The sequence below is a fragment of the Juglans microcarpa x Juglans regia genome, chromosome 3S, assembly GCF_004785595.1.
Source record: "Juglans microcarpa x Juglans regia isolate MS1-56 chromosome 3S, Jm3101_v1.0, whole genome shotgun sequence".
Taxonomy (NCBI): domain Eukaryota; kingdom Viridiplantae; phylum Streptophyta; class Magnoliopsida; order Fagales; family Juglandaceae; genus Juglans; species Juglans microcarpa x Juglans regia.
The window spans coordinates 5,470,061-5,485,739 of record NC_054599.1 but is presented as its reverse complement, the minus strand read 5'-3'; the positions used below and the strand labels follow the sequence as shown (position 1 = coordinate 5,485,739).

The window sequence follows — 15,679 nt, the reverse complement described above, 5'->3', positions numbered from 1 at the left end:
ACCGATATGTACCGGTTTTACATTTTTTAAAACCGATTACGCCCCGGTTACCCTCCTAAACCAGTATCTCCGGTTTTACCAGTTTCCGGTCTGATCTGGTTTTCCGATTTTTTTAAAATGTAAAAATATATAATAAAGTGTTACCTCTTATGATAAAATGTTATTAATAATTTAATATATATTTTTTATGTTTAAAGCATATGATCAATTAAATTTTTATCTTTAAGATTAAACTTTTATTTTATAAATTATAATAATATTATCGTATATATAATTATATTAATAACATATAATCAAACAAATTATAAATATTCATATTTAAGATTAACATTTCATGTTATAATTTATAAATTATAATATGAAATTATTTCATATATGATATATAATTATATATATTATATATAAAAATTTAATATATAATTATATATTATATATAAAACTTATATATATAATATTTTGTATAATATATAAAATTAATTTTTATATATATTTTTTCAACCGGTCCGGTTCGGTCCAGTCTGATCCCGAAAATTACGGAACCGAAACCGGACCGATTTCAGCCGGTTTTCAAAATATAGGAACCAATTCCGGACCGGACTGGTTCAAAAACCGGACCAACGGATCCGGTCCAGTCCAATTTTTCGGTTTAAATTTACACCCCTAATTGTGAGTGAGTATCATGTTGGAAGGCCATTAATTTATCTCGCATTCCGTTATTTCATTAAACCCTTATTAATGACGGTTGGGTTCGAATTCCACACTCATATGTTTTGGCTGTTGCGATTTTGGCAACTACTGGATGGATTGTGGCCCCTGAGTTTCGGTCCGATTCTCTTGAGGGAATATTTGAGCTAGCAGGAACTCAAATGAGGGAATCGAGTGGAGAAATACAGAATTCAATAGCTTACATCCAATAGAAAAATGAAATCCACATTGAAGAAATGAATAACATGATTATTGAGTACTATAAATAATAAGCACCACTTATTTCAAAAGTTTAAACTGATAAAAAGAAATAAATTTTATTATTTATTTTATATCTTAACAGATATCTCGTCCGTTACCGTTTTAATACAGCACTTTTATTATTCATTGAATGAATCCCAACTCTAATCTATTTAATAATATAATAGCCAAGTTTTAATGGATGACATAGCATTCTTTCTGCAATATTCGGCTCAAGTGTGTAAAGTTGCCACCGGTTTGCAAAGTTTCAAACCATGCAATGACTTAAGCCTTCCAAATCTCATTGGCTGGGTGGATTACATAATAATTTAGTCCATAAGTTAATTGGTGGGCCTATAATAATAGTATAGGTATGTCTGATAGAATCTGATAATACATATATTAATATTTGAACCTAAAAAAACGCCCACATTAACTCATAAACGACACCCAATGGACCTTAGCAACAGACACCTGTTTCCAACGTTTCCAACCGCCACAACTTTCAGGAGAAATTTAAAAATGCCAAGCGGTGCAATGGCCACTGAAATAACTGCCAACCAGTTTTCTACTTTTCTAAAAGAAACCGCAGAAGCCTTCTTCCTTCACTCTCCTGTTGAAAATTGTTTTCCTCTATTGTACTTTCTTCTTCACTCTCTCTCTCTCAAATAAAGTGAGGCCATGCCATTGTACTTTCTGCATTCAACTGTTTCTCGGATGTGGAGGTGCTGAAGTTCAAAGTGAAATTAAATAGGTTAGTCTCACTGTTTTTTGTTTGTTTATGGTATATATAATTTATCTTTCCATAAAAGTCATAAAACTTAAAGTCATAAAACTTAAAGATCCATAAAAGTTAAGGGTTACAAGAATAGATGATATTTTGGTTGTTTGGAAAATTATGGGTGAAGGAAATGTTAGTTTGGGTGAAAATTTTACAAAACACTTCAACTGGGTTTGAGAAAAAAAGAGGGGGGGGGGGGAGGGGTGTTTGTTGGGACGGGCGGTCTGGAAAGCATCTACAGAAATGCAAAAACTAAAAAACCCACAAACTCACAAATACAGAAAAGAGAATAGGGAGTGTTTCCGTATGCATATGAAAAAAAATTCCCCAATGCATGACAACAGAACATATAATATGCCAAGTAATAACTCTAAATCAAATTTATTAAAACACAATCGATTTATCAAACACTCAAAAATTATAAGATATAAACACTAAATCATATTTCCAAATCTGTAAAAAACCCTAAATCCTAAATCCGATTTATTAAAATGCAATAAAATTTTAAACCCTAAAATAGATTTATTAAAACACAATAAACTCTTAATAAGAACACAGAATTACATATTCAAGGTTTCATGCAATAAGCATTTGAAATTATGAATTTCATCGCAAAAGTTTGAACATTTCTTTAATAAACAGAACATACGCAGAGTGACAAACCACCTTAGCCAAGAAAAACCAAAAAATCCACAAACCCACAAACACAGATAGGAGAAAATTATTTGGCTAATTGTAGACAAGGTAAATAAGAAACAACGACTTACACAAAGAAATTCTCATCAATCTCTAAGATGCATTAATTTTTCCCTGAAAAAAAAGGGTGAAGCAAAATGGGATTATTCGTTCAAGATATGTGTGTAGGTACTTATTTTGAAATGTTAGTCTGGCCCAAACCAGAAATGCAAGTGTATCTATCAAGAAGTTTCAAAAAATCTCAACCAAAAAATTCCTCACTAACAGAGTATTTGAAAAAATAATTATAACATAAGTCAGTCAATGAACTTAAATAAAAAATACAACACTTTTAATAATCTATAAATAGTTTAAGATTACTCTTTGAATTTTCACTGTACATAGACAAAAGAGAGTATGGGGATGTTTTGGAAGAATTGTAGATAAAAAATACATTTAACATACCATCAAGAAATTGCAAACAACTAAACCAGATATCAAAACCAGAGCAACCATACAAATACATTTCAATGGTACTCGAGGTAGGTTACCACCATAAAAGTAATAAGGTAAATTGGTAGAAAATATTCATTCTAGAAATGAAAGATAAAATACAACCTCAAATCCAACATACACATCCCACGTAAAGAACTAAAAGCCTTTACAAATTATCCAATTCGTAATCTTGAGAAAAACAGAATCTGAAAAAAATTATCTACTAATGTTGCACATGCAACAATCAAACCACCTCAAAGGTTAAAAAGGACCACCTCAATTGCTTTCAATAGCCAAGATGTATATGCATGAAACCAACACAGACCCAAAAAAAAAAAACCCCTAATTAACACAAAAACTTCAGATTGAACACAACGCCAGAAAAAAATGTGTAGAAGAAACCCTAATTAATCCAGGCACCATTCGCCCCAGAATCAAACAGAAATGAAGAATGAAGACCGAAAAACAAGCCATTGATGAAATTTAGATGGAAATTACTCACAGGAATAGTCGGATTCGCGGCAAGGAAACACTCAAAAGCCTAAACTTCCATAAGGAAAAAGGAGATGATATGTGAAACCCTAATTTCACAACAGAAAACTGTTATGACCCGCTAGTAATTCGGCGTCGTTTGCTGGGAAGCCTTGGCTTGCAACGCAGTGTTTTAACGTAGGACAGTGGAGCTGAGCAAATACCTGGCTGTTTATTGAACATTCTAGAATAGCAGTCGGTTACTCCTTATTTCCATTTTGATTGCTTTTTGTTATGGGGAATTTTTGAAGAGAATTATTATCCCATATATAAGTGGTAGAACTCAGAGGAGAGGGTATTATCTAGAATTTCCAGTTTGTATGAACACTGAATTTGGAGGAATTGGGAGCCTCGGACATCCCAAACCGTAGCTATATTTTGAATTCCATTCCTTACGTTAATCTCCATTATTGTTTCTTGTGTTCTTATTTTCCATCTGGTGTTCTTCATCTACACCCTAATTGGAATCATAACAAAAACCCACACATTAAAGTAAGAACATGCAAACCCGCAAAAAAACGAATGCACGTTTAATCTTTCTCAAGAAATAATTCATGGAAAACCCGAGAAAAAGCAAAAGACATTCAATTTTTTTACCTTACAACATTTGAGCCAACCTAGCTCGTCGAGAGAGAGGAAAATAAAATATGTAGCCTCGGGAACAACTGGAAGTGGAGGAGAACGAGACAGTGTCGACGTCGAAGGGTTGTTGAGTTGTTGATGGCATTAGAGAGGGGTTTGGCGTGATAGCGAGGCAGAGCAAAGATGAGAGATGTACGGTGCGAGGGTTTGGCTTGAGAGAAGGCTGCGTGAGAGGGGTTTGGCGTGAGAGGGAGGCAGAGAGAGTTTTATTTTTAGGCTGGACTGTTACACGAATTGGGCATTTTCAAATCCAAAAATATATTATTTTAAAAAATAGCCCATTTACAAATTATATCACAAATTATATCAAAGAGAAACCAAAAGCCATTTATGTTCATTATTTAAAAGTTTCGGTTTGATATAAATATTTATATTGTTGTTTATCTCATATCATTTGTTCCATGATAACCATTCTCATGCATTTATTTGATAGAATTAATTTGCTTATTTTAAGTTAAACTATTGATTATTGTGGTGCAATACACTGTACTTTTTTAGATATGCATTTGAATTTTAAGATATATTCAATATATGTATTATTCTCAAGATATGAGAAAGCGAAAAAACAAATCCAATCTAGAAAACATTGTGAAAACTTTAAAGAGATAGATTATGAGTTTATCAATAACGGTTGCACTATACCATTATCACCGATCCTTTCAATATCTCAATGATAAACCATTGGCAGCTATTGTGGGTTGAATCTATTATACTGGAAATGTGAAAAGTCTGATAAAGAATTACGAACATGAATAAAGATATTGGAGAAAGTATTCTAAGAGACAAACTTGTTCATGCTATGCAATTTCATAGGAAAATTTGGATGAATGCGGTAATGACATAGACAACCAAAGCACCCCTCTGCCAAGGATCGAAGAAGTTGGTCATACCAAAAAAGGTGGTCAAAATGGTGGCATCTACACAAAACATTACATTGACTATGATGGATGCTACACTAAACAACGTTCTATTTTTCTGATGCCTTTAAATAACCATCAAAGTGGTACTGCATTTATATCACAATGGGAATCCAATGCAAATATATGGGATGATTGCGTATCAAATAATGGTTCACGAAAGCATAGTTTTATAATGAATGATGTTGTAGCAAATGAATCAAAGAATCCTCAATATGGCATTGCACCTCACTCTACATGATTTAATTCGTGCATCAAGACCAAAGCAAGAATGCTTGTTATACCACATACTCAGCGTTTTGACTTTGACGTACCTAGTGATGATAGTTCAACTCTAAAAATAAAAGCAGTGGTTGATCCTGGTCCAAGCTACCGATCCAGGTTAGTGAGCAATACACAAGATGATTTTTCCATGCTCAATATAAAATCTGAAGGCCGCCAATCAGATCCAATATATCAGGACCCTTTTAATGATCCAGGACCTTATGTTCCAACTATTCCAAACTATTCATCTTCATTACAAGGTCAATACAAATCTGCAATGGCATCGAACAAGGCAGGAATAAGGTCGTGATTAGTAGATTAGTGAAGGCATATGATATTTATTTTTCGACTAAAACTATGTATTTTTCAATTTTATGTTTGTTAGCAATTTTCTGACAATAATTTATTTGATGAATATGTAATGTATCAATGTATTACCATTTTATTATAATTACTTGCAAAGACTCTACTAAACACAGTTGAAATGTGTAGTGTAAGTGAAGACATTTAATGAAAAGTTGGTGCAATTTTATTTTTCCATCCCATGATTTTTTTTTTAAAAAAAAATACATGCCATGATTTCTGGTCGCTTGGCCACTGTCTTAATTTTCAATATTTTGTATTTGTCAAGCATGTGGATTGTGCGACGTAGAAGACGAACGATAATGGATGATATAAGAAGTGCATCAAGAATATGTGTTGATTGTGGATGAAGCAAAGATCGTACAACAAACGAATATCTAAATATATATCTATAAAATCCAGCATAAATAACGGTTTGCGCATTGCGTAAGTTATAAGCTCGTAATAATAATGTCTCTGTAGGTGCATGATGATCTTGTTGTCGATGGGATCAATCAAAGCTTGAAAAGGATCTTCACACAATCAGGATTTTTCAATAGCACAAATGCTTTATCTATATCTTGCAGTGGAACTTCGTGACTCAAAAGTTCATCGAGTTGGATTTCCTGCAGCAGAGTACAACACCATTTTTAAAAAATCTATTATATATGCACACGCACGCATCTTATTTTCTTTTATGTTCAGTACGTTTTGAGTCTCCTAAAGATTTTCCATTTTCTCTATTTTTCTGTTTTAACATGAGTTTTACTTATCAGTGTAAAAAGTTTGTCAAGGGTAGTACTACAGGAATCGATAATTCAACCAAAGATTTCAACCGATAAGTACAAATGTACTTGTTTTATTTTTTTCTTCTTTTTCTTTAATCATTTTTATATATTTTTAAACAGTTTTAAAAATAGAGAAAAATACCAATTCATTAATATTAACTTTCTTAACTATTAAATAAAAAATTAAAAAAAAAAAAAGTTAATCGGTCATTTTTATATGTTCAACTAGCATTTTCCTTTTGTTAAATAAAAAAATAAATATATTTTTATATATATTTGAAATAAATGGAAAAGATAAAATATAAAGAAGGAACTTAATTTCATATTTGGAGGGGATAAAATGTCTTAGTCCTATAATGAGTTTCAAGGCCCAACCCAAGGGGGAATCTCATCAAGAAGAAAGTAAGGAAGGAAAAAATAAAGGACTAAATGCTGAGAAGGGGAAGGGTGTCAAGAGAAAAAGTGAAGATGTGACATAAATCAAGGGAGGGGCAGAGGATAAAGGAGCCATGCTTCAACTTTCCCAGGGGGCTTGGGGCAGATAACTTTTTGGCTAGACTACAGCTTCATCTTCTTCAACCTTATGACAAAATACACCAGCGACAACATTTTTCCACCAGAGGACAGAGTTCTGATCTTCATTTTACAGTAGGATGAGAGACTGTAAAATAAATATATTATAGTAGATTCTTCCTCCTACCCTCCCCCAAAACATCCCATGTATGTAAGCATTAAGTAGAACCACGTAAATCGAAGTGTCTCCCTCTCAAAAGTCGACCCAAATGGTTACACGGCGCCATTTCACCTATATATATCTATATATATATATATTTTAATATAAAACTCATAACTAAATCGACACAGTTTCACTTAAAATGATGTCGTTTCACTTAAATAAGTGAAACGGTGTCGTTTTATACACGTATTATATAAATATATATATATATATTTTTAATCAGCTAGTTGAATGGTTTAGGTTTAGTTCAGACTGAAACTGAACCGGCCAGCGTCGGTTTCCTTAATTTTATATTGTCGATCGACCGGCTGGTTCTGGACTCCTGTGGCCGGTTCGCATCGGCGACGATTGATCCTATCGAGTTTTGTACAGCCCTACTCAAAACTATATAGCATATGTCGGACAACTTGCCTAAAAAAATAATAAATAAAAATATTGAAAAAAAGAGAAAGAGAAAAGAAAAACGAGAAAGAGAAGAAACAACAACCAGATGTGGACAATGTGAGTCAAGCAAAAATCAGCTACGACGGCTAAAATGCCTCGGTTTGTCTCTATCTACATTTATGTGAATTTTATTTTTACTAACAAAATTGATTTGGCGCGAAACACCATATACATAGCCCCACTCGGGCATAGCTCGGATGTCCCAACATGTCTCCATCGGAATTGATTTCTTGCCATTAACATGCAAGCGAGCACCCTGGACCTTCGTCATCTCCAAAACATGACTACTCATTGGCCTCGCCAACACGCCTCAAACCTTCGTCACACTGCAACTGGATGATTCAGGAGCGCAAATCTCACCTTGTGATTGGAAATTATCTACACTAACCGGTTTGACTTTTGTAACACAATCAACAAGGTAAGTCTAGTCTTACGACCTGCTCGACCTCTGTCGCGGCAACAAGGCGAGTTCAGCCTTATGAACTGCTTAGCCTCCCTCACGTCTACGAGAGTCAATGAGGCAAGTCCAGTCTTACAAAATGTCTGACTACTTACCTCCCTCATGAGGCTAAAGAGGTGAGTCTAGTCTCCAGGCAGCTTAGCCCCTCTCACGACAGAGTGCGGGTTCAGTCTTACGCACTGCCTAATGTTAGTCCCAGGATGACATCTCCACCAGCAAAAGTGGGGTGTCTGCACTCGTGTCATAATTGTTGCTAATAGGTTATCTTCAAGAACAAGCCTTCGGAGTTAACATGCCTCCGAACTCCACAGTCGCCTCCCGCAGGTTACCTAAGGGAACGAGTCAATGGGTTTAGCTACCTCCTAAGGTGGACCTAGGGGGTCAACGGGCTCCCTAAACACCTTGAGTGGGTTACTAAAAACAAACTCCAATACTGATGGCAAAATAGAAATGTTAATAGCAATTTACATCAAAAAAGTAAAATTCACCAACACCATTGAAAACAAAAATGTTGGATGAGTATACTGCTTTTCGACAGCAATAGATGTTCATGCAGACGAATGGATCAGCTACTTACCTTCCCATGAGCATCAACGAGATCAATCAGTCTTATGAACTGCTCAATCTTCGTCACAGCAATAAGGCGAGTCCAGTCTTACGAACTGCTAGACCTCCACCACGGCAACAAGGTGAGCCCGATTTTACAAACTGCTCAACCTCCCTCACGTCTACGAGGGTCTAAGAGGTGAGTCTAGTCTTACAAACTGCTCGACCTCTGTCACGCCAAAGAGACGGGTCTAGTCTTTTAACTATCCGGCTTATCACCACTTTCGTAATGAGTTAATAGGCAGGAAAGGTCATTGACTGCCCGGCCTTCCAGGCGCTCGAGTAGGCGAGCAAGTCACTCAACTACCCGAGTACCTCTCCCACCAAAGCTGAGCTCTGTGCTCACACCTCATGCGATCAAGCCCATCTCCCACCGAGGCCAAGCTCCACACTCGCACCTTACGCGGTCGAATACATCTCTCGCCAAAGTCAAACACTGCACTCGCACTCTATGCGGTCAAACCTATCTCCTGCTAAAACCAAGCTCTACGCTCGCACAATACACGATAGAGCCCAACTCCCGCCTAGCCTCGCGCTAGGAAATCTTCATCACTCGGTGCAAGCAAAATGGACAACTATGGCCAAGGCCATGCTCCTCGAGTTTATTTTTTTACAGAGTACTATGGATTTCTTCATCTATGTCATATATTTTATCTTAAAGATTCTCAAGACTGTCTTTCGAAGCGAATTAATTGTAAGAATCGCGAGCAGCTAGAGAAGATAAAATATCTTAGGCCCATTATGCGTTTTAAGGCCCAACCCAAGGGGGGATTTCATCGGGAAGGAAATGAGAAAGGAAAGAGGACAGGACAAAAGGCTGAGAAGGGGAAATGTATCAGGAGAAAAAGTGAAGATTGGACATAAAGCAAGAGAGTGGCAGAGGATAAATGGGCCATACTTCAACTTTTCGCTTGGGGAAGATGACTTTTTGGCTAGACTACGGCTTTAACTCCTTCAACTTCACAACAAAAGATACCAACGACATCATTTTTTCACTAGAATAGAATTCTGATCTCCATTGTACAATGAATATGAGAGAATATGAGGGACTATAAAACAGGAATATTATAGTGGATTCTCCCCCCCCCCCCCCCCAAAAAAAAAATACCCTTTAGATATAGGCATTATGCCGAACCACGTAAATCTGAATGTCTCCCTCTCTTTTATTTTTCCTGTATATTTACTTTCCATTCACTGCCATTAATGTACACATCGATACTGTCCAACCGCACAGGACCACTGCCAGAGGCTCCACACCACATCGAACAAAACCCGAATAGTCTCAACGGCTGAAAATGACTCTTTCTCCCATTTCAGCCTGTTACGCTATTTTTAGGCGTTAACAATATTAATTTTCTATATTTTAGATTTTTACAAACTGAAAACTAAATGAATACAAGAATTATTTATTATTATTTATTAATATTATTGCATGGCATTTCTTGAGTTTTATGCGGTTGTCAATTAAAAGATGTTTGAATATTTGGATAAATATATAAAAATAAATTCTATATAGATGCGTATTTAATTAGTAACTCTTTGTTAGTAAGAATTCACCTTGTTTTTGCATTTGTCGACTATAACAGGTAGGTCAGTTTTGGCTTTGAGACCTCCAAAAATGGAACCCTTCAAAGCCCCACCTAGCATGAGGGCAAGGCAACTGATCTCCACATTTGCATGAGTTCCTGCAACAATTACCATTGCTTGTCCTTTTCCCTTCTCACCAAGCACCACCATCAACAAAAGGTTAAAAATTAAATATGTGTGTTTTAAAATAAAAATATATATAAAAAGATATTTATTTTTATTAAATTTAAAACTTGAATTTATAATAGACATACATACCATTTTTGTGGCAAGGAGGGCTTCATTAGCCAAGGGTGCCACCCCTGTGCACTCAAAGCAATAGTCCACACCCATTCCGCCTGTTAATTCTTTCACCAACTCCGAGACAGATTTATGATGATCATATTCATCAGGGTTTATAAAGTCGGTCATTCCAAAAGCTTCTCCCTTTCTTTTCTTTCTCCCATTTTTGTCAATTCCAATTATCTTTGTTGCCCCCTGTGTTCTTGCCCCCTCTATGGCCTGCGATTTACAAAGGAAAGCATGATTTCCAACTTGCTCGCTTCATCAAATTTCGAAAGAACAAAGAACAAAAGATAAGGGTTTTTCTTTCTTCCTCTTGTATTGTCAGGACAAAAGGATAATTAACGACTCGTAAATTACATGCAACTTCATAGTATACCTACAACTCTCTTATAAACATGCAACTCAAATTTGACCGTTGAAATTAATGAAAATTAGATCATCTTTATAGAAATTACTTGATACGTACTTTGAATATGCAATGTGTCTGTTTTAGAAGTTTAAAATGCAAAGTGTATTTATCCCGACGAAGCAAAAGTCATGCATGTAGTACATACCCCTAATCCAACAGCGCCAAGACCGAGAACAGCAACACTAGATCCTTTTTCAACCCCAGCTCCCTTCCATGCAGCCCCAAATCCAGTGGAGAATCCACATGATAAGAAGCTAGCATGTGGTAGAGGTATGGTTGAGTCAATGTTGACAACATAATTAGCATCAACAACCGTGTACTCCGACCATGTCGAGCAGGTAAATGCGTGGTACAGAAACATCCAGTGGAGAATCCACATGATAAGAAGCTAGCATGTGGTAGAGGTATGGTTGAGTCAATGTTGACAACATAATTAGCATCAACAACCGTGTACTCCGACCATGTCGAGCAGGTAAATGCGTGGTACAGTTTCTGGCCTCTTACAGACATTCTCGAAGTGTCATCGCGCATCAGTCCACTTATGGGTAGTGGGAATTTGAGGCATAAGTTGGTCTTCCCTGACAGACAGTTCTCACAGTCTTTGCACTCTCCGATGTAGGTTGGAATGACAAGATCTCCTTCTTTGAGATCTGCTACTTCCTCGCCAACACTCTCTACCACGCTGCATGCAGCATTCAGATAATACAAAAGTTTATTTTGAATGAAAGTGGGGATTCCAAGTGGATGAGATTTAGTGACTTTTTACTTCAAGAAAAAGAAGAAAGTGCTGGACGATCAAAGGCCGTTTATTCAATTTGTTTGTCGTAGTTATTGGCAATGAAGTTAAAACGAGAGCTTACCCAACACCTTCATGTCCTAAAATTCGAGGGAAAATAGGCTGCAGAACAAGAAGGAACAATGTCAAACACTTTTGCGGCTTTGCCCAAAGGAATTTCTTTTATTCTTTTAGAAGTGCTAGAGCTCAAAATAGATTTTATAAAAGTAAAGTCGCAAATTGTCATGATTTAATATGATATATTAAATTTGTTTTACAATCTGACATACTACATCAAGTCATGTCAGTTTATAAATTTTTTTGTGAGAAATTGTTTTTGTATGAAAAACATTTTTTTTTTTTTATCAGTGATAAAAAAAATATTTACTTTTTTTTTGCTTATTAACATATTCAATACACTGTTGATGTGTGAACTTTCATCATCAACTAGCATCATAGAAAAATATTAGTGTTTTGACCTTTTTTATTCGATCTATATTTGGTATGTTTATGTTATAAGTAGTGAAAAAGGGAAAATTATAGGATACATATATGCAGGGACGGAAGCAGACAAAACACAAATTAAGAAAGACGTGATACTGACAATCGGAATCCCTTTGCCGAATAAGATGTCAGTGTGGCACATACTGGCATACAGCACTTTCACACGAACTTCGGATGTTTTTGGAGGCTCCACTTGTATCTCTTCCACCTTCACCGGTTCCCCGACTCCCCAACACACCGCCGCTGACGCGATTAACCGATGATGAAAGTATGTAGTGAAAGATATCACAACAATTTGAGTGAGAGATCATATTTTTTTCATTTTAAAACTCAATCATACTTGTTGATGTGACACATTTTAAACGACTATCTGATAAAATAATCGATTAAAATATGTCACATCAACAAATATTAATTTAAATATACAATATTACTACAAGAGGGCGATTAACGTTAGGCATACCTTTGCAAGTAATGATATGTGAGTGGCTATTCGACATTGTCTGGTAATCCAGATTGACCTATCAATCGATCAAATTAAATAAGATATTACTTGTATAAAGGATTAATTGGGGGTAACAAATGTCAACTACAACCAATTGCATGATTTAGGCACGATGATCAATTGTCAACTTTTGAATTGGGAGTTTAAACGTACGTACAATAATATCTACATGCCTTAAAACACCTTTTGAATTTGGCCTACCACTAGAAAGGCTGATGTACCTCCTCCAGCACCTTAGGGTCACGATTGTCAATTGCGCAATTAAAAGTCTAGGTACGTACCAAAATTATAAAATAAATGCATGCCAAAATCATAAAAGGGTAACGCAACGCTGCCATTTGCATGATTTAGTAGGGTCAACATAGTAATTATCATTATTATTATTAAATCAACAGAGTCTAGATTTAACGAAACTTACAACTAGATCATTCCATTCATTCCCCCGTTAACTCCCTTAACAGCACGACTAATTAACACTTGTCTCAAAGTTCACATGTCAACCAATTAAAAGATTACATGCGTAAATTTAATTTGTAGAAAATTATCTCTATTGAAAAATTATCTCTATTGGGGTGGCTCTACCGCCACGGCTGGGAGCACCCGCTAGTTATTTTGTTTGTTTTATTTATTTATTTATTTATTTTTAACATATGACATATCATATCAAATTATGCGGATTAAACTTATTATACATTATTTTTATAAAATCTTCTATATAGAGGAAGTATTTTTATTTTAAAAAATAATAAAATAATTACTTAAATGTTTCATAAGAGAAAGGAATATATAATAAAATTAAACTAGACATAAAATAGTTAATTAAAAAAAAGATAAGATAAATCAGAAAAATATATATATTTTTTAAAACAAAATGTAGAAAGACAAAAAAAAAAAAAAAAAAAAAAAGAGCAAAAGTGGTTTTTTTTTTCCTTTTTCTTTTCAGATTTTTTTAATACATTTAAATATTTTTAAAAAATAAAAAAAAATACACCAATACATTTAAAATTACTTCCTTAACCACTAAGTAAAAAAAAAAAAAAAAATTTGACCAACGATCAAATTGAGCGATCATAGTAGGGCGGCATAGTAGACTTTCTCATACTATATAAGTGGGGCTACTATGCCGCCTCACTATTACCGCTGAAGGTGCCGTCCAATGGTTTTGTTTTGTTTTTTTTTTTTCCTTTTTCTTTTCACATTTTTTAATACATTTAAATATTTTTAAAAAATAAAAAAATATACCAATACATTTAAAATCACTTTCTTAACCACTAAGTAAAAAAAAAAAATTTTGACCAACGGTCAAATTGAACCGTCATAGTGGGGCGGCATAGTAAACTTTCTCATACTGTATGAGTAGAGCTACTATGCCGCCCCACTCTTACCGCTGATCGTGCCGTCCAGTAGTTTTGTCTTTTTCTTTTTTCTTTTCATATTTTTTTAATACATTTAAATATTTTTAAACAATAAAAAAATACACAAATACATTTAAAATTAATTTCTTAACCATTAAATAATAAAAACAATTTTGACCAGCGGCTAAATTGAGACGGCATAGTATACTTTCTCATGCCGTAGCCAGAGGTGGCCAGCCACCAACGGATTTGGCCTTTCCGACGAACAAACTCCAACAAAATCTAGTACACTTCCACAGCTTCAATTGCCGACAAATGAGACCCACCAACGATTAATTATTTCGATCGAAGTCCATCAATTCACCAAAAAGAAAAAGAATGAAATGGGAAAACAGAGAGATTAAAATAAAAAATCCAATCAAGATCACCTCCAAAATCTCAAAAAATAAAGTAGAGACGAACACAACGCATCCAATGATATACCTTGAGTTTGATGGAGGAAGAAAAACGGAAGACAGATGCGGCCGCGGGCTTAGTGCGGTCTGTGCGACGTACTGAAGGCGAGCTGGTTTTGAGCCTTGCAGAGAGTAGCACTAACTACTAATAACCGAGTAAAGGTTCAGAAACAGAGAGAGAGAGAGATTCTGCGAAGAAAGAAAAATGGGAAAATGAGGTTGAAAGGAAAGTTTGATTGATATATATGGATCTATGGATAAGAAAATAATACTTAAACCGATGATTGTGACCGACAATGGTTTTATTTTTTATTTTTTTATTTTTATTTAATGGTTAAATAAGTAATTATTAATGAGTTAATATTTTTTTTATTTTTTTAAAAATATTTGAAGAGTATAAAAAATTGAAAAAAATAAAAAAAAAATTAATTTACACTTATTGGTCCAATCTCTCGGCCTAAGTAGCATTCTCTTTATAGAAAAATACTTGTTACAAGTGCCTGGTGTAAACGGCGTACAAACGTGACTGATGTGGAGATATTTGATAAGAGAGAGACTGAACTGATGAGAGATAAATAATTCATTTTAAATCTGATGTAGTATGGACGACTGCACGCTAGTTGTATCTACTAACTGTATATAGAAGAACTGTTCTTTATAAAAATAAGAGCGTTGCTATTTATAAACCTCACATAACACATCACAATTTTTTATTTTTTTAATTTTTTTTAAATTTTACTCATCATCCATATATCATATATTTTAAAAAAAAAATTAAAAAAATAATAAAAAGAGTGGTATGTTGTATGTAAAGCTTATGAATAGAATTTTTCTAAAAATAGTAGTCTCTCCAAACCAGCTGCAAGTTTGAATTTACTTTCAAATCTACGGGTACAACTATATATATTAATATATATATATATAATTAATCTCAAGAAATTATAATCTTACATAAAATTAATCTCATCAAATTATAGCCACAGAAATTATATATATACTTTGCATGCAGCATCAGCATCGGCTATTTGCCGGCCACTTGCATGCAGTTGCCATTTTCATGAACGGTGGCTGTAAGTCAATACAAGATGTCTAATTTGACCTTTGACTACAATTCCTAATAATAATAATAATAATATTTCAAATTTTAAGGATATTAGGATCATGTGAAATAAGAGTTA

At 34.5% G+C, this 15,679-nt stretch overlaps 1 protein-coding gene across 1 annotated transcript; it reads right to left on the bottom strand.

Moving 5' to 3' along the window:
- Positions 1-1,072: 1,072 nt before the first annotated feature.
- LOC121258190 (CYP enzymes assisting alcohol dehydrogenase-like) lies at positions 1,073-14,715 on the bottom strand. The gene is made up of 10 exons (XM_041159578.1): positions 14,530-14,715; positions 12,650-12,707; positions 12,287-12,429; positions 11,768-11,805; positions 11,368-11,589; positions 11,053-11,233; positions 10,472-10,714; positions 10,184-10,342; positions 6,080-6,218; positions 1,073-1,109 (listed from the first exon to the last, which is right to left on the bottom strand). The coding sequence occupies exons 2-9, from the start codon at positions 12,684-12,686 to the stop codon at positions 6,108-6,110; spliced, it is 1,134 nt and encodes a 377-aa protein (XP_041015512.1). The 5' UTR covers positions 12,687-12,707; positions 14,530-14,715; the 3' UTR covers positions 1,073-1,109; positions 6,080-6,107.
- Positions 14,716-15,679: the final 964 nt, after the last annotated feature.

Bases quoted from the DNA above. Each gene is read 5' to 3' on its own strand.
- LOC121258190 (XM_041159578.1), bottom strand. From the start codon at position 12,686: ATGTCGAATAGCCACTCACATATCATTACTTGCAAAG. The intron at 11,806-12,286 runs GTCAGTATCACG...CTTGTTCTGCAG, and splicing joins TCGGCAAAGGGATTCCGATT to CCTATTTTCCCTCGAATTTT. The intron at 10,715-11,052 runs GTATGTACTACA...TGTAAATCGCAG, and splicing joins TTGGCGCTGTTGGATTAGGG to GCCATAGAGGGGGCAAGAAC.